This window comes from Gracilinanus agilis, chromosome 3, assembly GCF_016433145.1.
Source record: "Gracilinanus agilis isolate LMUSP501 chromosome 3, AgileGrace, whole genome shotgun sequence".
In the NCBI taxonomy this organism is placed as follows: domain Eukaryota; kingdom Metazoa; phylum Chordata; class Mammalia; order Didelphimorphia; family Didelphidae; genus Gracilinanus; species Gracilinanus agilis.
In genome coordinates, this window is record NC_058132.1 from 189,200,210 (window position 1) to 189,227,675 (window position 27,466).

The 27,466-nt window shown below is 36.7% G+C and overlaps 1 protein-coding gene across 1 annotated transcript; it reads right to left on the reverse strand.

Annotated features, from left to right (window-relative positions):
- Positions 1-736: 736 nt before the first annotated feature.
- C3H11orf65 (chromosome 3 C11orf65 homolog) lies at positions 737-27,466 on the reverse strand. Its single transcript, XM_044666297.1, has 8 exons — positions 27,374-27,466; positions 23,602-23,694; positions 23,450-23,503; positions 23,098-23,298; positions 20,982-21,115; positions 13,183-13,353; positions 9,085-9,140; positions 737-1,308 (listed from the first exon to the last, which is right to left on the reverse strand). Exons 1-8 carry the CDS (start codon positions 27,464-27,466, stop codon positions 1,196-1,198), a joined length of 915 nt encoding a protein of 304 aa, XP_044522232.1. The 3' UTR covers positions 737-1,195.

Below are 27,466 nucleotides of genomic sequence, written 5' to 3' on the forward strand. Positions count from 1 at the left end.
ATTAGAGACCAATATCATGTTTCTCCATTTTTTCAAGGGAGGCAAGTAAACAAGGGACAAAGAGTCAGGAATAGTAGAGGCAGAACCTAACCAAAGGAAAAGATTATTTACATATTTGTTATTAGCCTCTTAAAGGGCTTATTATCAACAAAAGTCCATAGATCAGGTACATCAAAATACATCCTTATTAACTATCTGAAGAAACAAGTACAAAGCCATAATTTTTTTTTAATCTCTTGTGAGAAAGTTACTGTTACATTATATATTTGCTTGCTTTGAAATATGTGCATTTTGAAACGCTAAGACTAAAAAAACTTTAATTTTGGTCCTAAAATGAATTTTCACATGTACTTAAAGGTTTATAATTTTTTTCACTGCCATAGGTCAGTCGGCTGTGAAACCTTATTAAGGAAACAGTTGGCTAATTTTGAATATAGAGAAATGTATAGTAAAAATTTTAGTTGCACCTTAATAAAATTATATATTTCTGTAGAATTATGGTTCCTTAACATCTTAATGTAAAATGTACAACTGACTTTCAATAAAAATAGAAGTATAAAACAATATTAAAGACTCATACATTGGAATTCAAAGTGGTGATTTTGTACAAGCAATTAACTTTTTTTTTAAACTACGTATAACTTTGGGGTTTTATTTTCTTAACAGAAATGGTCTAGTGGAATGCACTAATCTTCAGCTGGATAGGATATTCATTTTTTAAACTGTCAGGCTTTTTCTTGCTCCTCAGTGAGTCCTTTTGGCCAATTTGCAGATGGCACAGCTTGTTAACTCTTGCCAAAACCCATCTTTCCACAAATATCCTTGATATTTTTTTTGAAAAAGAAAAAAAAAAGAAAAACAACTCACTAGACCTTACCATCTCCCCACAAACCCATTAACACCAAATTTACATTTTCATATTCCAGTATTAAAATAATATTTAATGAGTTGTGATTGTTAAAGATACAGCAACAAGGCTAATTTCTTTATGGCATAGATACTAAATTATTAAGCATAAACGTTCTATTTCTATTTAAACTGTATTGCCTAAGGGGCTATATCCTATGTATGATGTATATGAGGGCACAGATTACTCTTAAAGAATAAAGCAACATCTGAGGCATTACTGATGTGTGCCTCTAGAGAATCAAGGGAAAATATACTTAAGGACACATCAGTGGTCTCCGCCAAGAAGCTATGAATTCTCCATCGTCTTCTTCAATTTTCCATGTTTTGCCTTGTCTTCTATGGCGCTAGGAGAATAGTTTTGGTTAGCTGCTTGATTATATATTGTCTCAAATCTGAAACCTAAACAGAAAGTTTTAAATGGTCAGTGGTTCAAATGATAAAAAGATTCTGATAATCAAGAAGGCCCACAATACTTAATGTGTAACTTTCTCAAATCCTTCATCTCCGTCCTAAATAGTCCTAGATGAACTTAGATCTTCACTAAGATCAAAAGAACTCTAAACTATTCTACCCAACTCTCCTTTTCATTTCAAGAAATCATTTTTCTTTCTACATTAATCTATAGTTTCTGAAAAGAGATGTTCCTCTAATCCTAAATCTACCTCAAAATCTACTATTACTACTCTAATTCAAAATCAGTTTTTAGCAATTGGCTTTAGATGCCATCACTTGTTATCTCCTTGGGATATTTTATCCCATACTCATTCCTTCTATCTCTTAACATCTTCAGTGTCATCCTCCTAACTGGCTCCTTTCCTCCTCCCATTAACAGGTGGAAATCTCCCTGCCCTCATGGAAACCTGAGGAAACCTTTAGTCTAGCAACAAAGATTTAAATAGCTATTAAATACCAGACATTATTAGGCAGGAGAGATTCTGGTACAAAGAATGAAATGATCTCTATTTGCAGTGAGTTTACATTCTAATGAAGGAAACAAAAATAATATATATAGCATAAATATAAAATTAATATAGTTAATTTTCATCATTCACAAGTAATTTTGTTCTATAAAGTCAATAAGAACACCAAAATGGTGAATACTGACATTGTTCCTAGGGGAAAGACAAGGTTAGCTTTCTCCAAGCCTCTGATCACATTTCTGTCACCAGATCATTTACAAACTTGTTTTATATGTGTTTCTCCTTAAAGACACTTCATTTAATATGTATTTCTTACAAATAATTATCTGTTAATTTCCTCTTCCTTTTTTTGAATGTACCCTATTGTTGATTCATCAACATTGAACTCAATGGCCAACAGCACTGTAATTCATGCCTGAATGAAGCTCATCTAATACATATATTTTTTCCATAAGGCATTATTAAAGCCTTCTTGTACTTAGAACGCTAGATGGCACTTAAGTACTATATTGGGAAAGTCGTTTTAAGCAGTGAAATCATCAGAAACAAACAAAAATGCAAAAAAGTGGCAACAAATAGGATATTTGTTTTAAGTATGAGAACAAAAGCAAGAAGACAAAGCACTATCTTGTTCAACCTCAGCTGGTAGCATGAATGGGCCACCTGGACCGCTCTACACATGTCTGCAAATGACTGTAAAACCATCAGTATTGATTTTGGAGTTAACAAATTTTTGTGAGTAGCTGAATTTACATATATGGAATCAATGAATAATGAGGATTGATTGTGTTTATGCACATAAAATTTCATATATACATAAGAAAAGTAAAATACAAGGTAGTTTAGGGTAGGACAGTTTGAGCAGTTGAGGATTAGGAAAGATTTCATATAAAGGATAATTCAAGTTTCATCTTAAAGAAAGAGTGAGATTCTTTGAGGCTGGAAAGATAGGTCGGATCCAGGTTGTGTGGAACTTAAAAGCTGACAAGAAGAGTTTTTATTTGAGCCTAGCAAGAGGAAGTCATGGATCTAGTTGTATGAGCTGGTTAAATGGTCAGATCTTTGCTTAAGGAATGTTGTTTTGGCAGCACTACTGGATGGACTGGAATGAGGAGAGATGAGCTAGGAAGAGTAATCAGGAGTCGAGGTGAAAAGGACCTGGGCAGCAAATGCAGAAACTCAGAGAGAAGGAAACTGTAAAGAGTGTAAATTACAAGACGGAGTGCAAAGGTGCTAGTTAGGGACAGCAAGGAGTATAGCTGAAATCATGAAGAAAGCTGGTCTTTTTGATAGAGCAGTTTGGGATTAGGGAGGGAAGGTTAAGGTAGAAAGATGAGTTAAATTTTAGATAATATTAAGCTAACTTTTGTGCAGATGATTCCTAAATATATAGAAAAATATACGAAATTAATATTTTATTCAAGAAACAAAGGGACACCATTGAAAAATTTTTAACACAAGAATGAAAATTCTTAAGCTTTAGGAAGCTTATTTGGGCAAATATGTGGTGACTGAATTATTGAAAGAGCCTGAAAGGAAGAAGACTAATCAACTAACAATAGTCTGAGAGGCAATGACAGTCTGAATAGATACAGGCTATGTGACAGGTCAGAAAGGGACATATATGAGACATGTTGAAGAGTTAGAACCAACAAGATTTGACAGGTGACTGGATCTAACTCAAATGTTAAAATGTGCAAGGCACTCAATACAAAGAAAAGACCAAAAACGTTCCTTTCAGGAACTACATTCTACTGGAAACAAGTATCTACATCATAATTCAAAGAGGAGGGAGAAGGCACTAACGAAGAGATCAAGACAAGTTTTAAGAGAAGGAATAATCAAAATTCACTAAAAGGTTTCATACCTAGGTGACTGGGAATATGGGGATGTGCTCAACAAAAAAAGAAATTTGAAAGAAATATATTTAGAGGAAGAGATGACTTACATTTGATCATACTAAGCTTGAGATATTTATAGGACATCCAGCAGGCAGTTGTTGATGCAGGACTAGAGTTTAGGTGGCAGCTCAAGACGGGATATGACATAATATTTTAATCCATGGGAACAGGTAAGATCAAGGGAGACTGGATTTAGTAATTTAGAAGCTGAGACATTTTTATAGTAACCTTGTGGAAAGCAATTTCAATGGGATGGTGGGATCAAGAGCCAGATTGCCAGGAATTAAGAAGTAAATCAGTGATAAGGAAGGGAGGCTACGAGTATAGGGAATTCTGTCTAGGAATTTTACAGTGAAATTGAAGAGAAAGGTGGCAGCTTGAAGGGAGATATTAAGGATGACTAGAACTTGAATGTGTTTGAAGGTAGAGAGGAAAGAAAGGGCAGGGTCAATAAGAAAAAGAAGGAATAATTTAGATTAGATGGAATGAAAAGAAGAAGAGGTGGAATTTCATAACTGGATTATAATAGAAAAGAGTATATAAATATGGAAGAAGAGGTAGGAGGAGCTGGTATCAAATGAAATTCACTTTTATCTGAAATGGACAAAAGTGTTGAACACACAAACACAAATAGTTTGGTGTAGAAATATATCAGAAAACTGGAAAACCAATAGGAATTAAGAGGAAAGATAATACTGGGGAGGGAACAGTCACAAAACAAACCTGCTGATTCTGAAGAGGGAATTTAAAGGGATAGAAAAGTTAAAACCAGAATCTAAAGGAATGCCTTAAGTTGCTTCTTTGACAACTGAGGAATAATTGAACAAACTATTGCATATGAATATAATGGAATTTTATTGAGCCAAGAGAGATGATTTGAAGGAATCCTGAGTAGGCTGAAATGGCAGACAGTCAAATAAACAGAACCAGGAGAATAATTTATGTGAGAACTGCAGGTGATTTTAACACCAGGAGCTGGCTTCTTGGATCATCCCCTCCATCTTTAATCTCCAAATTCTTTTTATCCACAGGCTCTTTCTCTGGTGCCTACAAATGTACCTCCATCTCCATCCTTCTTTAACCTTCACTTAACCTGGCCATCCTCTCAGACTCTTGCTCTATCCTTTCATAGCCAAAGATAAAGCAAATTGGCTTTACTTGTTGCTTCTCTGTAGCCTTACTTTCTAACTTCCCAAGCCTTGTAATTTGGCTTCCAAATCCACTATTCTATTGAAGTTCCGCAAGGTTATGACTTCTTAAATGTTAAATCAAATGGTCATTTTCTTGGTCTGAATCCTTGACCTCTCTGCAGTGTTGAATTGATCTAGTACTTTCTCTTTCCTTTAATTTTTATTACACTGCTCTCTCCTGGTTCTCCTATGTCTGACTAGTTCATAGTCAACCTTGCTGCTGTATCATAGTCCATGTCCCATCTCCTTTGTCTGGATGTGGCTCAGTGCTCTGCCCTCTTCTATCTCTACTTTCTCAGTAATTTCATCATCTCCCTTGGGTTTAATTATCATGTCGATGTCATTATTCCAAAATGTATCTACACAGCATTATTAGCCTCATAATACCAAATGCCTGCTGTTAAACTTTTCCGACTGAGCATCCAAGAGGCATCTCAGACTCCAATTAAAATTAGCCCTCTTCTTAAACTCAAGATTTCTTTTAAGAACACCACCACCTGTGAATTGATCCAACCATTCTGGATGGCAATTTGGAACTATGCTCAAAGAGCGCTAAAAGACTGCCTGCCCTTTGGTCCAGCCATACCATTGCTGGGTTTGTACCCCAAAGAGATAATAGAAAAGACATGTACAAAAATATTTATAGCTGTGCTCTTTGTGGTGGCAAAAAACCTGGAAAACGAGGGTACACCCTTCGATTGGGGAATAGCTGAACAAATTGTGGTATATGCTGGTGATAGAATACTATTGTGCTAAAAGGAATAATAAACTGGAGGAAATCCATGTAAACAAGAAAGACCTCCAGGAATTGATGCAGAGCAAAAGGAGCAGAGCCAGAAGAACACTGTACACAGAGACTGATACACTGTGGTAAAATAGAATGTAATGGACATCTGTACTAGCAACAATGCAATGATCCAGGACAACTATGAGGGACCTATGAGAAAGAACGCTACCCACGTTCAGAAGAAGAATTGTGGGAGTAGAAACACAGAAGAAAAACAACTGCCTGATCACATGGGAGGATGGGGATATAATTAGGAATATTGATTCAAAATGAGCACCGAGCACAAATATCAATAATATGGAAATGGGTCTTGATCAATGACATATGTAAAACCCAGTGGAATTGTGTGTTGTCTATGGGAGGGGGGTGGGAGGAGGAGAAGGATAGAACATGAATCCTATAATCATGGAAAAATGCTCTAAATTAATTAAATAAACATTTAAAATTTTTAAAAAAGCACCACCATCCTTCCAGATAGCCAGAGTCACAATCTCAGAGTCATTCTCCACTATTACCTCTCCCTTCTCATCTCTCATATCTAAACATTGCCATAACTTTGTCAGTTCTACCTTCACAGCATCTTTTGCTTCCATCCCCTCTCTTCACTCACATGGTCACCCACTGTATTTTAGACCCTCATCCCTTTTCTCACCAAGACTACCACAGTAGCCTCCTAACTGAGCTCCCTGCCTCAAGATGAAAGAACACTGGATTTGGAGTCACAGAACTTTGTTTCAAATTTCAGCCCTGGCCCTTGCTATATAGTGATGTTAGCCAAATCATTTAATCATTTTGTGCCTTTAGTCATCTATAAAAGGAAGATACTGTACTCGATAAACCTCCAAGATCCTTTCCAGCTCTAAATCAATGAACCTGTAGTTAAAAGGGAAGCCAGTTTGTTATTAAAAATAAAAATACAAGGGGGCAGAGCCAAGACAGCTTAGTAGCAGCAAAAGTCAAAACCACTCTGATTATCCTTCCAAACTGATCTTTACAAGACACCTCAAAATGACAGGAGTATGAGCAGGACAAGTGAGGGGTCTCTCCCACACTGAGCACAACTTGAAAGGTATGCAGGAAGAGTTGACTTTCACAGGATAAGGGGGAACCAGAAGCAAACCTGCACACAGAGGAGTACTAGCTGACCACCTCATCTACAGCATCAAATTCAGAACCTGGGTATAGGCCAATTTTGGATCCTGGGACTCAGGTTACACCAACAAAAAAGCACCTTAGACCCACCCCTTTAAGAACTAGGCCTTGGCACCAGCCTGCAGTGAAGTCCAGAAGTCCATAGTGCTGGGCCCTTTCAAGCCTCCAAGGCAGCAGTGAATACTTATCCGCAGGGCAAAATCCTTCAAGCCAGGAAAGGAGAATCGGCAAGCAGCGTCCAAAATTCCCAGGCCACAGGCAAAAAAATGGTGGGAAAATTAGAAATGGCAAAAACAAAACAAAACAATCAACCCTCAAAAATTTCTATGGGGAAAAAGAGCAAAGAACAAACGGAACCAATAGGAGATGGTGAGATCCAATGAACCAGGTGCTAGAAGAACTAAAAAAGGAATTCAAAAATCAAATAAGACAGGTTGAAGAAAAATAGGAAAAAAGAAATTTAATGCAAAAAGAAAATAGCATAAAAAGCAAAATTGGTCAATTAGAAAAAGAGGCAAAAAAATTCACAATGAAGAAAAGAGTTCCATGAAAACTAGAATGGACTAAATGGAAAAGGAGGTTCCAAAATGTCATTGAAGAAATTCAGTCTTTAAAAATTACAATTGGGTAAATAGAAGCTAATGACTTCATAAGACATCAAGAAACAAAACAAAGAAATGAAAAATAGAAGAAAATATGAAACATCTCATTGAAAAAACAATTGGCCTAGAAAATAGATCAAGGAGAAAGAATTTAAGAATTATTGGACAACCTGAAAGTCATGACCAAAAAAAAAAAAAAAAAAAAGCAAAGCCTAGCTTGTCATATTACAAGAAATTATCTAAGAAAACTGCTCTGATATTCTTGAACAAGAGGGTAAAATAGAGATTAAAAGAATCCACAGATCACCTCCTATAATTAATCCCCAAATGACAACTCCTAGGAATATTATAGCCAAATTCAAGAGCTTCCACGCCAAGGAGAAAATAATGCAAACGGCCAGAAAGAAATAATTCTATTATCATGGAGTGCCAGCCAGGATTATAAAGGACCTGGCAGCTTCCACATTAAAGGACCACAAGGCTTGGAATATGATATTCCAGAAGGCAAGGGAACTGGGTTTACAACCAAGAATCACCTATCCCTCAAAACTGACTATCTTCTTTCAGGGGGAAGTATGGGCATTTAATAAAGTAGACGATTTCCAAGCATTCCCGAAGACCTAAGAAACAGAAAAGCTGATGTCCAAACACAAAATAAGAAAAGCATAAAAAGACAAACAAAAAATTTTAAGGAATTTAAGAAGGTCAAGTTGTTTATATTCCTATATGGAAAGATGATATCTGTAACTTTAAAAAAAATTGCTATCATTATCATCGTAGTTAGAAGTATACATAGAGGGTTGGTAGTAAGTTATTTGAGTTGATATGTAAAAAAAAAAACAACCCTAGAGGTGAAAAAAAGAGGACATGTGTATGAAGAGAAATGGGAAGAAAGAAGTAAAATGGGGTAAATTATATTACATAAAGAGGGGTGTGTGTGTGTGTGTGTGTGTGTTTAGAATACTATAAAGGAGGGTGGTGATAGGTAATACTTTAAATTTTACACTCGTTGGAACTGGTTTGGAGAGGAAAGAGTAGCCAGATTCATTGGTATATAGAATCCTATCTTGTGCTACAGAGAAGTAGAAGGGAAATAAGAAGGGAGGGAGTGGAGAGTAATATAAAGGAAGAGGAAGTGGAGAATGATTAAAAACAAAACACTAGTGTGGAGGGAAAGAGGAAGGAGAAAGGGCAGGATTAAAAGAGGAAATTCAAGATGATAATCATAACTGTGAATGTAAATGGGATGAATTCACCCATAAAATGAAAGCAGATAACAGAGTGGATTAAAAACCAGGATCCTACCCTATGTTGTTTACAAGAAACACATTTGAGGCAGGTAGACACACACAGAGTAAATATAAGAGGATGAAGCAAAATCTAATGGGCTTCAAGTGAGAAAAAGAAGGCAGGAGTATTAATCATATTGAAATAGCTAATCTTTAAATGCCCATTTAAAATCAGAGTACTTGAATATATTTTAAATTCTAGAGTCATAACTCTCACAAAATATTTCCTTATCAATTTCTATAACTGTTTAGCTCTGACCTTACAATACAAACTCCTCAACATTTTAGAACTAACTTTAGTCACAAGAGTTTATCACATGTTAAAATGACTTACCTTGAAGGTTTGCTGAAGAGTTACTTGTACCAATGCTTTTCCAATTGTTGACATACCTAGGCACACAATGAATATATTTAATACAATAAATTAAGTCTAAGTCATCCTAAGTCACTCTAGGTCATCCTAAATATTGAATTAGTTCTTAAATCTTCTTTTTAACACAACTATCATCTCAGTGCTGTCCCTCATTTCCTCTCACTTCAACCATTACAATGGCCTTCTAATTTCTTTCTTGAGATTCCAAAAATGGATCTTAGATTGTGAGTTCCTTGGGAGAAGGGACTGTATTCTTGCCTCCCTTGGAATCCCCAATGCTTAGTCTATGTCTAGTACATAACAAGTTCTTAATAAATGACTGACTCTCCTCCTATGTACTCAAATTATAATGGCTCCTAAGTACTTCTTTAATTGAATACAAACATCTCTGTTGGTATTTAAAGCCCTTCACAATCTGACTCCTTATCTTTCCAGTTTTCTTACACACCTTCACAAACTCTAGTCCAACCATATGAGCTTACTTGGTACTCTTTTTTTTCTTTGTGTTTCCACACCAGAAACTGTTACTGACACAGGGAAAAAAAACTTTTGGAAAGATAATAAATTTCAAGAATAGTCTGTTTGCAGTTTTGTTGTTGTTGTTCCAGATATTATGAATAAGAACTCAGGGATCTCTGAAATAGGAATGTGAATAGATTTAATAGGAACCTCCTCTTCTATATCCAATTGGTAATCAAAATTCCTGGTCTACTGGTAGTTCTTTTTTTTTTTTTTATACCCTTAACTTCTGTGTATTGGCTCCTAGGTGGAAGAGTGGTAAGGGTGGGCAATGGGGGTCAAGTGACTTGCCCAGGGTCACACAGCTGGGAAGTGTCTGCGGCTGGATTTGAAGTGTCTGCGGCTGGATTTGAACCCAGGACCTCCCATCTCTAGGCCTGACTCTCAATCCACTGAGCTACCCAGCTGCCCCTACTGGTAGTTCTTATTTGGAAACATTCCCCTCTCCTTTCCCACTTAAAACATAGAGTTAATAGGTTGCCATTAAATTTGTTGGAACAAGGTAGATTATTGGTTTAAGAAACATCCTAGAGAATCTGCCTCCTCTGAATGGAGATTATTTTTCAGGTGTCATAACACTTCTAAAATGTGTTTTATTTTTTATTCCCTAATTTAATGAATGTTTAAAGAATATTTCCATATGAAAAGTAAAATGAAAAGGATTACTTATCTGTTATGTAAAGCTTGCTTTTAAAAATACATATGTAATAAGTTTAATACTTTTAAACTTGTTCTGCTAGCCTGTGCTTTCCTTCTGACTTCCTCTGTGCATTTAAAAACAATTCAATGACCCTATTTTTTTGATAGTGCCATCATATGCAACACTTTTCTTCCTTTATATCCACTTCTCCCTCTCCCCCACACTTGCAAAGGAAAAACAATCCTTATGCAACATACCCAAGCCAAATAAATTATGGCATACACTTTTGCACTCTCTTTAGAAATAGTCTTGGACTCCTCATTCAAAAATCTGGCTAGCAGAAAAAAAATTTGAATCCATTGACTTCAACTTCCCCTTTCACATGAAGTCCTTATGCCTTCAATCTATAAAACCAGCAAATCCAATAAAGGTGTAAGAATGAGAAACCTAATATAAATAACCAACTCATCTGATGGAACTCGCTTTCTAGCCTTTGAAATTTTTTGAAAGAAAAATTAAGGAAAAGATAGTTGATTGGTTACAAACATTTTAGTAATACATATTCTTGCATGTATTTGATTTTTCAAAAGTGTTTTATAATTTAATTTTGGGAGCACTTAATTCATGTCTATTCTATAAATATATTCAAGAAAGTGTTATTTTAAAAAATAATAAATTTTTTTCAAAATGAATACATTAAAAAATTTACTTTCTTTTTTTTTAGAGTTCTGGCTTTTGGCAAATACAAGATTACTTTAAGGACAAAGCACTAGCAGAGAGATTGGGAATAGCTTCATGTGAAGAAAAGGTATTTGAGCCGAGTTCTGAGAATAAAGATTCTAAAAAGCAGAGGTGAGAAGGAAGTGTATTCCAGATGTAAGGGGCAGCCCAAGCAATAGCATGGAGGTGGAGTATTGAGGATGAGAAGGAGTAAGAAAGGCCATTTGACTAAATGTAAATATATGAAAAGGGGCAATGTTTATTGACTAGATAAGAAATTTGGAACTAGGTTGAGAAGGGTTTAAAATGCTAAATAGGAGTCTGCACTTTTACCTAGAGATAATAGGAAGCTTTGTAGTTCAGTAGTGACCCCATTTGGGGTTTTCTTGGCAGGGGTACTGCAGTGGTTTGCCATTTCCTTCTCCAGCTGATTTTACAGAGGAGGAACTGAAGTAAACAGGGCTAAGTGACTTGCCCAAGGTCATACAGTTAATACGTGTCTGAGGTTGGGGGTTTGACCTCATGAAAATGAATCTCATTGCAGACCTCATGTTTTATCCACTGTATCAGCTAGCTGCCCCAAAAGGGAGCTGCTGGAATTTATTGAAAAGTGGAATGATTTGATGAGCCCTTTAGGAAAATCACTTTGGGAGCTGTGCGGGGGATAGGGGGAAAAATTAGGAGGCTATCACAATGATCTAGGGGATTAGTAATTAGAACTTGAACTAGTGTGGGTTGTAAAGCAAAGGAGACAAATGAGGCAGGTTTGTGGAGGTAAAACTGAATGCATATGTTGGGTGAATGGAGGATGGCTCCAAGGTTGGAAGAGGGATGAGTTTAGAGAAAGGATGATGTTCTCTTTTAGATCTGCTGAATTCTACTTATGGCCACAATACTACGAATAAGGCAAGACTGTTTAAAAGGCTACATCCTTCGCTAACAGCCCAATCCAAGGTATCATCATGGGCAGAGGCGAGTGTGAGCTCCTCAGGTTTGTGCCCTGCTCGAGTGGGTGTGATACAGGGAGGCTTTGGGTCTTGAGTCTGGTGTAACCTGCCTCAGCTCCGTCTGGGCTCTTCACCCAGCAGGCTTCAGAGGGATGGATTTTTCAAGAACTTTCAATACTTTGATAAAGGTTGCAATCTGTGTCAGCATATAAGGAATATTCCCACAGAAGGGGTCACTACAGATTCCTGAAGTATAAATACTGAAGTAAAAGGTAAAATATGAGCATAAATTTAATACAGATAGTATATTGCCACTGAGAAATGACATCTCATTGCCTATACTGCCTCCTAATTCCAACCCAGGACCTACTCTGAGGGACACTTGGTTAGGCTACTGTTTTTCAAGGTTCTTTAAGGAAATGCCTTAGGCAGGAACAGATGGGCAAAGGAGAGTGAGAACTGAAGCTTGATGGTGGTTGTCGATGCTGGCTTTCCCTTAGAGGCTGGGGTCCCACTGTTGGCCATCCAGCTTCCAGGGGCCACAAGAAATTCTAGGAAGGTGGTTACAGCTGCTCCCTCCTTTTACAACACACTAAGATGGGATGAGAAAAGAATGAAGGGGAAAGAGCTAGAGGACAGTGTGGCCTCAGAATACCTGGGGGCAGGGCTGGTTTGAATGGGATGAAAATATTGGGGAGAATTCCATAAAATCTTTTGGTGGCTTCACTCTACCTTTCAGAGGGAATCCCTGGTCCACTTCCTTTCATAGACTCCCTCTCCCTCCTTCTATACTCAACCTAATCCAGACGTTGGGGTGGAAGATTCAGTACCCGTGGAAAGGCGAGGTTGGGTCTTGAAGGTTTAATCATCAGAGATCTTCCTAAAAATCCTTCATCTTTCTAAATTGGTGTACTCTCTCCCCTTATCTTGGATTCTCTGTCTTTTCATTTTCTTCCTATCCTATGGTTGTGTTGGGAAAGATATAGGGGCAACTGGCCCCCATGTGATTTCTTACAGTCCGATGAGCAGTGAGGGGAAAGAGCCCCAAGAGCATCATTGGTTCTGCTGTGCAAAAGCTGCCCCCCATTGCCATCTGGCTGTTGGCATCAGGGCACCCATACACTGAGGTTCATATTGGGAATGAGAGCAACAAAAATGGGAGGGAGAAATAAAGATTACTGGATGCTGATCCCTTCCCTATTTGTACCCTGAAATAAAGCAACATCTATTTACTCTTCATAGTTTAGTGCATTTGTCCAACTCAGAATTTCATCCACTTCCCATTCCATTACTGATTTTATTCCACCTTGTTCGACTGCTCTCATTAATCCTTTTGTTGCTTTTAAAATTAAATCTGTACATCTATTGTCTGCTCTCTTTGTTTCCAGGCTTCCTGCATAATACCTAAGGAAAGGAAAGGAATTAGGATATAAAACCTTTGGATTATTATAAGGAGATAATACTGATAACTTTAAGTGATATTAAGGATCTAACATATTAGACAAAGTTTTTATCCTTGATCTCTAGAAAGAAAGCAACCCAATAATCCATATATGACTGAAACTTATCATTGAACTTCAAACCTCATAACTCAATAAGTTAAATCCAGGAGTGTCCTGGTAAGTGTTTAATAAATGGCTCTCTGGTATGGGGGTGGGGGGGGGGAGAATGTACACATGGCACACTTTTAAGCTTACTCTGTATAATATACATTTTTTGCTATCGCTATCTTAAGTCTAAATTGAAAATCAACAACAACAAAAATAAAGTCCTAATGTGCAGTATTTGCTGATTTCTGAGTTGTAAATACTTATAGTGAAAATTTAAAAATTGGTTCTCCGGAGCCTGGTATGAAATGGCTTCAGCATACCCCTGGTTAAATCATAAGGTTATGGGAGCAACTGGGTGGCACAAAGTATAGAACTCCACACCTGGAATTGAGACGACTTTTTTATTTTATTATAACACTTCTAATAACAACTCTAAAGCAGAATGCTAAGGGCTAGGCAATGGGGGTTAAAAAATACTCCACTTCACTAGATGTAGATGTAGATGAAGTCTAGAGAGAAGATAAGATGACACCTTTCTCCTTTGTAACAGTTGCCCAGGCAGGATCCTTTAGGTCAATAGATGATATCCCTTCAGGACCCACCTGGGGTTAATTGATATTATTTACTGGGCTCCTTAGCTGGGTAAGGTTGGAATCTGACTGAGTCTCTCCCTTCCCAAAGAAGCTTTGAATAACCACTTCAGGAAGGTACTTTAAAACTTTGATTGTATTTAACAAAGGAAGATAATGGGATTGGATAGAGGGATTGGGAGACCCTAGTTAAAATGATGATGATGAATCTCTAAACTGTAGGCAAGTAAAGGAATTAAGATGATAGCTTCTCTCTGGTACAGCCTGGCCAGAGCCACACCAGAGCAGGCAAACTTCTGTATAATCTTTCAGCTTCTTCTTAACTAGATGATAAACCTAACCAGTTTGAGATATCCACCCCTTTCCACCCTCTTCTTTTTCTCCTGCCCACTTCTCAGATCCCTCCCCGGCCCTGGGAAACCTAGATAATTAAGATGATTGACTTCCTAATATCTAGGGGCAGTAGAATCAGAGATGATGGTCTGGGTACAGGTTGTTGATGGTACAGGAACAAACAGGAGGAGGTTGCAAGGTTGAGTCTGCAAGTCTCAATCCCACAAAGACCAGGATTCACTGATCTCCAGTCTCAGGGAAAGAAAGGAACCAAGAACCCCTGCCAGGGCTACCAGGGCGGTTTTATACCCCCACCCCCACCCCGGGGCCAACTGCCCTCTCCTGTCCACATGCCTCTCTGGGAACATTCCGACATCCAACTGATCCACCTGTCAATCACAGTGTGAACTCCTAGCTCCCAGAGATTCAATATAACAGAAGAGAAAGGGTTTAAAAAAAATTATAAGGTTCCATGGAAAAATAAAGCCATTCAATAGTGGAATCAAGGGATTTCAGAGCTGGAAAGGACTTTCACTTTACAGATCACGAAATCAAAGCCCACAGTTGAAATGATTGGCCAAAATCTTATGTTCTATACTAGTTGTATATGCATAAATACAATGCATCCATCCCATACTGATTAGTGGCATAAATAAGTTAATAGTTCTGAGCCAAAACATTAGTTTTTTACTATTTTCCAAGTGAGTATTTATTCAATTTAAGATGTATAATGGTAGATAATTTAAAAGCTAACTCATTCTGAAACACAAAAATAATGCTAGGTTATTTCTTGAATAGGATACACTCAAAAAGAGATATGTTTTAGAGGGTCAATAGCAAATTTCTTTAAATTATCTTCCTTATAAATTCATAGTTAGCCAAGAAAGTATGATTTCACATTTTTTCTATACTTTTTAGAGAACAATGTGATCAACTCTAATGTCAGCTCTAATGGAGGGGCTAGCAGTACCTCTAATGCTTGAGTCAAGGTCAAATCTCTATATTCAATCTGGAGAAGAATCTATTGACCCAAAGTTATTAAAATTTTACCCATGGCTGAACTACAGTAGAGCTAGACATTACAAAATATGGGGGTCAGGGCTCTTATCAATGCAGTAACCAATTATGATTTTTGTGACCAATTTTGATAGTAAAACAGGCAGGACCACAAAGAAAGTATTTTTCAAATGTGTTCATGGATTTTGCATAACTGTACTTTTTTTTTTTAACAAGGAAGGATACTTTGAGGGGAGTCACTGGGAAATGACAGTGATATTTAAAAAAAAATAATATCAATAAAACATTTAAGAAATAAATGCCAAGGGGCATTTTTGGGAATGATTGGCCTTCATGAATATGTACAATCAAGATCAGGTTTTAACAGCTAAATGACCATCTTCCAACACAGAAACAAATCACAAAAATTCTAGTGTGTATGTATGTGTGTGTGTGTGTGTGTTTACAAGAGAATATCACAAGGTACATTGTGTTGTTTTCTCCAAATTTATTATCCAATCCAGATCCTAGTGGCTATCTATTGGGCTCCAGTAGATAATAGCAGGCTATATAAGTCTGTTGGTAGCTGATGACACAGTGCATAGAGTGGTAGACTTGGAATCTGGAACATCTGAATTCAAATCTAGCCTCAGACACTTCTTAGCTGTGTGACCCTGGACAAGTCATTTGACTTTTGCTTGACTGAATTTCCACAACTGTAAAATGAGAGTAATAATATCACTTGGCTACTAAGTCTGTGAGGATCAAATGAGATTTTGTGAAAGTACTTAGCACAGTGCCTGGAATATAATAGGCATTATATAAATAAGCCCTTCTTTCCCCCTCTTCTCTCCTCTCCTCTTCCCTTCCAGTGGTCATTTTACTTTGTTTTTTCAAGGAGTCCAGGATCTGATTGATAGTTTTCCTCTCTACCCAACTCCTGCCTTTATAACTGAGAACTTGAACATATATGTTAACATTTCCTCAAATACTCTAAATTTTCAGTTCCTTGAGCTAATCAGCTTCCATGACCTCTGTAATGCAAAGATGCAACAACAGCTTTTGCCCTTGCAAAAGTTAACTGAAAACTTCTGGCAGTTAGAAGCCTTAGAATCCTGACAGAAGTTCAGTTGGAACCTGAGGCTTGAAGAGAGCGGAAGGTCCAATTGAAGCTCTGCTTTTGGGTTTCGGCTTTGCTGTGACATATGCTTTGTCTCTGGACAATTTGAACCTAGCTAATTTCTCTGGACCTCTCCCTCACCCTCTCCATATTATTCCCCTGTTACCTTTCCTGATTTTCCTTGTGGGCTCTGGGAGGAAGGGTGGCTTTTGGGTTTTAGTGATTAGACTTTGTAGGTTTAGTTTCCCTATAGGCAAGTAGGACATCCTTATTTTATTGATTTAGCATACACTCTACTTTAATGGCAGCCAAATCTTTCCTGGCTGGGAGAGCAGGCTCTCTCTCAGTCTAACCCACTCCTGTGACCCTCCCCCATCTTGAGTTTCTCTCTAGCAGCTGTCAGAAACCACAAACCCTTCTCTCTTTCTGACTTAACCCAGAATATTAATAAATCCCCTTATTACCTACTCAAACCCTCTGGTGAATCATTGTGTCAAAGATTAGGCAAGGGTTGAAGAGGGGAGGAATTATTTTCTTTTATTTTCTGAGGGAACTGGAGGCATCCATCTTGGGAGGAAGTCCTTACCAGAGACTTCCTCCTGAACCCATCAGTTTCACAGACAGGGAGGAGGCCCTTCAACTCCTCCCTCAAGGGACTTGATAAACTGACAAGAAAAGCCCTCAAGGCAGATTTAAACCATTTCTGACTGGCCCAACTCCTTGTGTCTATAGAGATACTTCTCCTCACCTTGAAGGATTCAGTCTATTCCTCCAATATCCTCTGTCTCTAGCCTGAGTGTCTAGCCTGTTTCAGCTGCCTCTCCTGAATACCCCACCTATTCCCTTGCCATCCAATATACCGCCTTGTCCTTTCCTTCCCTAAACTCAGCCATCCCTTTCATTCCTCTCCAATCACCTCAATCGCCTTCTACCCCTCCTTATAACCAAGAATTAAGAGAGCACCCCAACCTTATTGACTACATACTTCCTACCTCCTATACTCTCCCCTTAGCAACACACAGAGCTGATCATAGCTTCATCTTGCCATCATCAAGTGTTCCATTTCCACAATCAAAAATACTGACATTCCACTAACTGATCTTACCTGCTTCTCTGTCTGTTTCTCTGTGTCTCTTCCTCCCAAAATTAAGCCTTTAGTGACCCTGCTCCACTCTCCACTCTAATCCTTGGCTCCCATTTTTATCCCTGTTTACACCTTGTCAAAACTCAACCATGATTTCCTCCCTTGATTTATCGCCTCTCTCTTCCTGCTAATATACTTCGAAACAGAACTGTATAAAATCACATAATCTTGTTGGCAGGGCCCACTACACATTAATATTTTCTTATCTCAACTGAGCCCTTGCTGCAACAAGGCAACCCTCTTACTCCTTTTTAAATGATTCTCTATTTTACTTCCCAAATCAAATATTTAAATTTTTTTTTTACTCCTCAAGCCTCCCATCCCACCCTTTTCTCCACCTTCTTAGCTGAGGGCCTCATCTTACACTTAGAAAATCAAAGCTATTTTGCTTTGAATTCCCTCTTTCCCCCTTCTCTATTATCCCTTTGCTATTATCCTTAATTCTCTCTTTTATTCCTGCTTCCACTGAAGAAACAGACCTTCTTACCAAAGCCAGAAAATTGTCCTCAGAATCATCCTCACACTTTCCCTTATTTTTATTTTTTATGCCTTCGTTCTCTTTTTTTTTTTGCTACTTAATGTGCCCAAGTCTCTTTTATCTCCAGACCTACAATCCTCACTAGCCACTGCCTTAATCTCTCTCCTCTCTTTCTCCTCCACATATCTAACCAGTATGTCTTCACAATATCTCTAAGATTCATACTTCTCTCCATTCATACAGTCACCCCCAGTGACTTATAGCTCCTCAACTGTACTATTTAAATAGACTTCTAGTTTGTCTTCCTACCTCAACTCTTTTCTGACTCCATTTCATTTTTCACAAAGGTACCAAAGTGACTTTTCTAAAGAGCAAGCCTCGCCTCAATTGCCTCTAGAATCATAAAATCCTCTGTCTGATTTTGGCCTGGCCCCACCATTTCATCTCTTTCGCCTTATCTGGCATGACATCTCTTTCTGCACTCTTTGATCCAGCCTAATTGGCATGACAGTGTTTCTTATGAATGGTACTCTATTTCCCACCTCTGCTCTGGCTATCGCCATACCTACAATGCACGCCTTCCTCACTTCTGACTCTTAGCATCCCAAACTTCTTTCAGGGCTTAAAGCCAAGCATCACCCTCAATAGGAGATCTTTCTACATGTCCTCAATTGCTAAAGATCTCTTCTCCCAAACCATTTAGAATCTATTTTGAAAGAAAGAATGCTTGAATAAGTGAAACATTAATATCAATAATAGCTAGCATCTTATGCTATAGATAACATATTTTTATAGCACTTTATAGTAGCTAAAACGTATAGTACTTAATATGTGCCAGGTACTGTGCTAAGCACTTTACAATTATTATCTCATATGAGTGACCCTCATAACAATTCTAGAAGGTATTATCCTCACTATTTTACAGTTTAGGAAACAGGTGAAAAAAGGTCAAATGACTTGCCCAGTTATACTGAGGTAAGATTTGAACTTAGGTCTTCCTGGTTCCAGATCCAGGGCTCTATCCACAGCACTATCTATCTGCCTAACTAACAGTTGAATGCCAACTAAATAACAGGCCCTGTGCTAAATGCTATATCTATCTATTTTGTACATCACTATATCTAAAATGTAAACTCCCTGAGCAGATGGACTATATATTTCCTTTTTATTCTTCTTTCCTCAGAACCTAGCACAGTATCTGACACATAAGGTGCTTAATAAATTGTTTGTTGATTTAATGATGGAAGTGTGGAATAATTAGTCTTCTGCTTTAACTATATTTCTACTAGTAAGAACAAGATAGAGAAGTCTTTAAAGGTCAATGGTAATAGTTATATAAATAGAAATTCCTATGTAATTTTAATGCCCTTACTACAATACTACTACAATAATGAAATGATAAGTCATACATAATTTTGAGGGAATATAGGATGTAGGAAATTACAAAAGAAATGAAATATCATTTATGTACATAGATTCCATCATTATATAATCACAAATATGACTAGATATGCTAGACGTGTAATAGTTAATTTTTCATATTAAAAGATTAATTTTTAAAAATTTAGATCTTGGAGGATTTAAGTTATAACGAATCATGAAAGTATTAAAGATGTATTCAAAGCTGACTTTAACGAGCAAAGTGTTCATGGACCAGACTTATGAATATATTTCTAATATTTCACATGATTGATTTATGAATCCTTAAATCGGATTGGGTTAAAATTTTGTTGAACTTAAAAATTAAGCCTCTATTTTTATCTGCAGTCTGAAAGCTGGTTAAAAGCTTGTAAAGGTCTTCTCAAATGTCAAAGGCCTACACTTTACATCTAAAAAAGTTGTCAGACACAGAGTAGTCTGAACCAGGGGTCTGGTAAGGGAGAAATTTCACTAGAAAAGCCAGATTTGCCAAATAGTCTTCATGAGCACCTGGCTATTGAATTGTGTTGCTATTCATTCCTTTATCTTGTATAACTGGAGGCCAATATTATGTTAATACCTTTACTGTTTCCCTAGTTTGACTGACATCCCAAAAATCCCCATTCTAAAACCCTATAATAACAGTGCAGTAGTCTCAGATGCTCTCTGCACTGACCTGCTGACATGACGACACTATAGTTTTTCTCTCTGTGTCTCTTATCTGTTTGTTTAACTCATGTCTTTTTTTTCCCTATCCCTTAACCCAGTGATGGGCAACCTTTTGAGCTTGGTGTGTAAAAATTCGCCAAAAAAATAAGCATAACTCGGGTAGTGTGTCACTTTGAGAAAAAACCTTAATTTCATGCTATTTATAGTTTAAATAACAAAACTGTAATATAAAACTGTATTTAATAAACCAAAATAGGTAAATTAATAGAACTAGAATTATCATCTATAGTGCACAGAGTGTCTACACTCTACTATAGCAAATGTTTCATCCTCAGCATGCAGCCCCAGACTTCTCTGTATGCAGCCACATGTGGCTGCTTGTCATCGAAAATGGCTATGTGTGTCAGTGCTGACATGTGTGTCATAGGTTTTCTACCACCGCCTTAACCCTTTACCCATTGCTCCTCAGTCTTTAGCTTCCCTCAACAGGTGATTAAAATCCACATGAGAACTTCTGTAGGGGCTGGTTCCTCTACAGATCTTACATGGAGCAAAGTATATACTTTAGTGATGGCAGAGTGGCTTATTATCAAACTTGGATTGATTAGGATAAATTATCAAGGCTATAAAATAATATTTTAATAGTTTTATTAGTAATCTAACATGAAAATTCTCAAAACTGCCATAATAATTTACATATTGTTCTCATCAATATAATAATTTCATTACTTACATTTCTCTCATCCATTGAATTTTTTTATATTTTCTTCTTTTTTCATAGTCCTGCTTTCTCATCAGTTTGGAGAAGGAAAAGCTAACTTTCTGACGATTTCCTTCTTCAGTGATCTCATCACCGGCTCTCCAGAACTGTTGACAAATGATATTATGAAACACTTTTATACTATTTTCTGTGATAGTGTTTGGTTTTGGAATGACATCTCTATGTGTAGCAGAGACATCCTGGAGCAGAAAAACAAAAGGAATCATAATAATGCTCCATGTCTATATGTTACTTTATGGCCACAAAAATCTTTGGCAAGTATCTCACCTGAACCTCCTATTTGGGCAGGTATAGCATCTCCATTCTGTGGATTAGAACCTAAGGATACCAGAATAGAGGGGACTAAAGTGTAAGAAGATGGGAAAGGGCATGATTATGAAGGAATTTAAGTGTGAAAAGAAAGCATTTGATATTTAATCCTTAAGGTAAAATAAGGAGCCACTCCTATTTATTGAATGAGAATGGTGATATGGTCAGACCTAAGATTTAGGAAAATCAGTGATAGCTGAATGGAGGAAGGACTGGAAATGCCTTTAAGTAGGAAGACCAACAAGCAGGCGATTGCAATAATCTAGATGTTGTGACAAGGTCCTACATGAGAGTAATGGCTGTGTGAGTCTAGACAAGGAGGTGAGGACAAGAGATGTTATGAAGGTAAAAAAGGCAAGACTAGGCAACAGATGGGATATGGCAGAAAAGGGGGGAGAGAATGAATGACAGGGATGACAACAGGACTGTGATTCTGGGGCTTGAGGAAGGACGGTGGTGCTCTTGACATAGGAACGTTTGGAAGAGAAGAGCTTAAGAGAAAGACAAGGAGCTCTCTTTGAAACATGTTACATTTGAGTTATTATATTGGTACAACCTGAACATAAATAACTAATGTCCCTCAATTATTTAAAGAGGATTTTTTTTCAATTTGGGAATGGGACAGAATATTTGAGATCATACTGCCTTGGAAAATTTAAAATGTATGGTTGCTATTTTTTGGAGGTACAAGATGGGAAACATCACTTTCCAAGATGATCCTTATAGAAGTGGGATTGGTATGGCTCTGGACCATACTTCACTTTATACCTCATTCTCTCAAAACTATGAAAATCCATTGTTCTTTCACCAGTCTTTATTGGTACCGGCTCAACAACAATTCATCATTGCCTAGACACGCAAAGCACTGACTGTCCTAGGTGCTAAAGGAGATAGAAAAGATAAAGCCAAGAAGACATTCTCCCCACTTATCACTGAAGTCAATATCTAGTAAACACTCCAAGATAAACTCTTTTTCTTTTTCTCAAGAAACTTCACATCCTGACTTAGAGTGTTGAAGTCAACATTCTATTTTTTGTTATAGAAATTGAATTTGACTTATCTCACTGTTTGACCAGATAGTACCCAACTGCCTATTATGTTTTTAAAGAGTGCAGGATAGCTTAAAGTTTGTATCTTCTGTTAGTAAGAAAAATTAGTAAATTTGAGACTAAGATATATATAAAACTATTCCTTAAAGTTGCCACTATAGCTGTCTTAAAATCAGCAATGGGAGGGGGCAGCTGGGTAGCTCAGTGGAATGAGAGTCAGGCCTAGAGACGGGAGGTCCTAGGTTCAAATCTGGCCTCAGCCACTTCTCAGCTGTGTGACCCTGGGCAAGTCACTTGACCCCCATTGCTACCCTTACCACTCTTCTGCCTTGGAGCCAATACACAGTATTGACTCCAAGACGGAAGGTGAGGGTTTAGAAAAAAAAAATCAGCAATGGGGGGGTGGAGCAACTAGGTGACTCAGTGGATTGAGAGCCAGACCCAGAGACAGAAGATCCCAGGTTCAAATCTGGCTTCAGATACTTCCGAGCTGTGTGACCCTGGATAAGTCACACTCCCATTGTCTAGTCCTTAATGCTCTTCTGCCTTGGAACTAATACTAAGACAGAAAGGGTAAAGGGTTTTAAAAAAATCAACAAAACTCATTTAAAGATTTATGTTTTAAAATCTATTGTAAAATTAAATTTCCAGAAAGACATAAAACATAGCTGTAAAATGTAAAAGAAAAATTATTATTTTTCTTTACTCACTCTTTTGGAAAGAAGCCTCCAGCCATTGTTCTCTACACGCTGGTACCAGCCACGACGGTCACCCTCAAGATTCTTAAAAAATGGCAAATGTGCCAGTTGCTTTGGGATGACATTCACATAATCTCTAGGACTGTTAGCACACAGATCTACAATATTTCTGTGAGTGAAAATTTTATAATATATGCAGGGAGGAAACTTCTCCTGTGTTTGAAAAAATGCAAAATCCATTTATAATATCACAATAAAAAGTATTTATGCTTAAAATAATTATCCATTTCAAATTCCACATAATCAATTAGTATACATTTAGGATATTTTTAAGACTATTAGACAAAAATGCTTCCATACTTACTCCACCTAATCTGAATCGAATATTAATTCCAGAAGCAGCATCTATAAGCTCTGCCTAAAAGAGAACCAAATTAGCCTATCATATTTTAGTAATATTAATTTGATAACATATATCTTTAAAATATTACATGCATATTAAAATATATCTTTTACCTCTTTAGGATCAATATATTTTAATAGTTGATGGGGATCTCCTTGCCTCCTTATATAGATTAGATTTCTGAAGTGGCTAAATACACAGATATCCTAGAAATTCAAACATAATAGGAATAACAATCAAAACAGGTTTTTACTACTCCTGAATAGTCACTAATATTCAATGTAAACTTGTTTTCCACCTATATTTTATTTTGACATAAATAATTAACATTGAATTTTGCTCAGTTGAGTCACAGTGCAAAGGTTTAAAGATGTATACAATGAGGTATGACCTTCCCTTAATCTTCTCTTCCACCCTTACCTCAGAGGCTGGAGATGCCTCAAGATGCAGCATTCTAAGCCATATGTGAATCTAATTCAACAATGACTCCTTTATCCTGAGGGTGAAATAGGCATGAAACCATTTGGTTCATCTAACTCTACTATACAGAAACTTATGAAAGTTATGGGTAAAAATAAAAACCATGACATTATTTCATGATTCAAGGCCAAATGAAATCTCAATCATTTTAGAGGGCGGGAGGTATTGGTTTCTGTCCTATTTTAACTTATGTGTATTCCCAGATATTCACTTACATCCTCTATCATACTTTCCAAGCAAACAATTAATATTCAGATGTGCATCACAAAGAAGTTACAATAAAAATATTTTTATGTCAAGAATCAGATACTTTCAAACACAAAAATTAAATCAGGAGTTACAAGTAACCTAAAATACAAAGAAACTCTGGAATAAGTGCCTGCCATCTGCAGAGAGGAGATTTGAAGCATATTACCAGTTCCTTAGTTTTTTGGAGAAAATCAGTTTGGTTACCCTTCTTAGTAGGAATTTGAGTACATAGAAGTAAATTGGCACTTAAAGCCTAATATTAATCCCTATTCAAGAAGAAAAAAGTAGGTCCTTTCCCCATTTTTATTATCTCTCTGGGATTCAGACCTGGTAGTGGTATTACCAGATCAAAGGGTATACACAGTTTTATAGCCATTTGTGTATAGTTCCAAATTGCCCTCCAGACTGTGCATAAGTTGACAACTTCAACAATGCATTAATGTCCCAAGTTTGCTACATCCCCTCAAATACCTACCACTTTCCTTTACTGCCATACTGGTCACTGATAGGTGTGAAGTGGTACTTCTCAGCATTTCTCTAATTTCTCCAATTTCTCTTCTCTCAAGTTGGATAGAATTTTTCATCATGAATCCTTTGGACTTGACTCATATCATTACATTGACCTGGGTAGCTAAGTTTTTCACAGTTGATCATTACTACATTGTTGCTACTTTGCACAACGACTTCCTGGTTCTTCTCATTTCACATTGCATCAGTTCATAGAGTTTTTGCCATGTTTTTCTGAACCACCCCTCCTAGTCATTTCTTATAGCACAATAGTACTTCATCATCATATGCCACAACTTGTTCAGCCATTCCCCAATTAATGAGCATTCATTCAATTTCCAATTCTTTGCCACCTCAAACAAAAAGAGCTGCTACAAATATTTTTGCATATATAGATCCTTTACCTTTTTCTTTACCTTTGGGGTACAGACCTACTAGTGGTATTTCTGGATCAAAAAGTAGACAGTTTAATCATTCTTTAGGCATAATCCCAAACTATTCCCCAGCATAGTTGAGCCAGTTCACAACTATATCATTACTGAATTTGTGTACCTAGTTTTCCCCATCCCCATCAGCAGTTGTCTTTTCTGATAGGTGTGAAGTGGTAACTCAGAGTTGTTTTAATTTGTATTTCTCTAAATGATAGTGATTTTAGAGCATTTTTCATGTGACTATAGATACTTTTGACTTCTGAAAACTGCTTATTCATATCCTTTGACCATTTATCAACTGGGGAGAGGTTTTACTTTTACAATCTTTACTCAGTTCTCCATATACTCGAGAAATGAGACTTTTATTAGAGAAACTTGCTATGAAATTTTTTGATATTACTTCATTATCTAGGTACTTTTTAGAAAAATGTAGTTTCCCTATCTCTTTAATTAGGTAAATTTTTGCTTTTTATTTGGCTGAAATCATGACTGCTATTTCCTCCTTTTTTATTTCAACTGATGCATATTAGATTTTGCTCTTGCCCTTTATTATAACTGTGTGTGCCTTTCTGTTTCAAGTGTGTCTCTTGTAAACAATATATTGTTCGATTCTAATTTCTGATCCATTCTGCTCTCAGTTTTATGGATAAGTTTATCCCATTGATAGTTAAAGTTATGATTATTGTGAATTTCACTTCATCTTATTTTCTTGTTTCTTCTTATCTTCTTTTTATGCTGTCCCTCCTCAAAAGTCTGTTTGGCTTCCGATTACTACTTCCCTTTGAGAATTCACCCTCCATTTTATCTTTCCTCCTCTTTTTCTCAGCCTCTTTCTTTTCTATTTTCCTACAGGGCAAGATAGATTTCTATACCCAACTTTGCATGTATATAGATATCATTCTCTCTTTGAACCAATTCCAATAAGAATGAGGTTCAAGAATTACCAGCAACACTCCCATTTTCCCCTCCACTGTAAAAGTTGTTTCTTGTGCTCTGGGCCAACTTCCCAACCTGCTGTCACAGACCTTTCCTGCTGACCTCTTAAGTTGTCTTAGGCTAGAAAAAAAAATCTTACTCTGACCTTTGTTGGCTCTATCACTCCAAAATTTGATCTGAGGTGTTAAAGTTGTTTGGAGGGGAATGTTGGGTTGCTGCCTCTAATCTGTTATCTTGGTTCTGTTTCTAATTTTCTTTTGCTGCTTTATCTTTTCCTAGTTCAGATTGCAAGAATCCCTTTAAATCCTAGAAGATATATGGTAAGATTCATTCTTATCCTGTTTTTTTTTCAAACAGTTTTATATATTAATTGGAATTAATTTTCTTTGAATGTTGAATAAAATCCACTTGTAAATCCATCTGGTTCTACTTTTTTTGGAGAAAGGGAGGGTATAGCCAAGTTTTAAAAATATTATTTGTTCAATTCTTGAGATTTGGTTATTTAAATTCTAGATTTCTTTGTTTAAAAAATAATGCTATTTCATTTATTATAATTTTAAAATTTATTATATATGTTAATACAAATTAAGTTATACATCACAAATAAAACCTCTATTATTTATTTAAAAATTAAGGCATTTTAATACATACCAAAATATCTGTAGCACCATTTTGTTGCTATACCAAAAAGTTGAAAACAAAATGGATGCCCATCAGTTGTCTTTCTAATTAGGAAGTAGGTCCTGAATTGTCTTCTTTTATTCAACTTGATTAGATTAATTATTTATCCACAGTCATGAATAGCAACATTTGACATTTCCCAGATTACAATTTCTTTGGCCTTGGCACTGACAGGTGGGGCAATGGTTTGGAGTCATTCCAATCATGAGGAAGACAAAGGGATTTCTATAATGCTGGGGATAGAAGAGTCCTAATTCACAGAATCATTTGAATACTAAGGTGGTTACTATTTCCAGTAAGAAAGAAAAAATGAAATGCAGACTTATCAGTAAAACACATCAGTACATTCTCTACATCTTCACTATTAGCTATCTTTATAGCAAGGCAACATGATCAAAAATGGCATACAGAACATTGTTTGTGGCTCACACAAACTCTTATTCCCAGCTAAGAAATTCTGCCTATGGAAATGAAAAGCTTATTAGTTATGCTATCATCATTTTTCTAAACTTAATTTTATTGTTGCTATTTTTGAAAACATGTGGAAAACTCAATGCTTTGTTTTTTAAATGATCTTTAAAAATATGAATAAACAACTCACAAGATAGTTTTTCCAGGCCTTCTGAATTATCCTGGCAGCTTTATCATAGTCTTCAAAAGATAATTCCTCCTCATTTTCTGAGGATAAACTCAT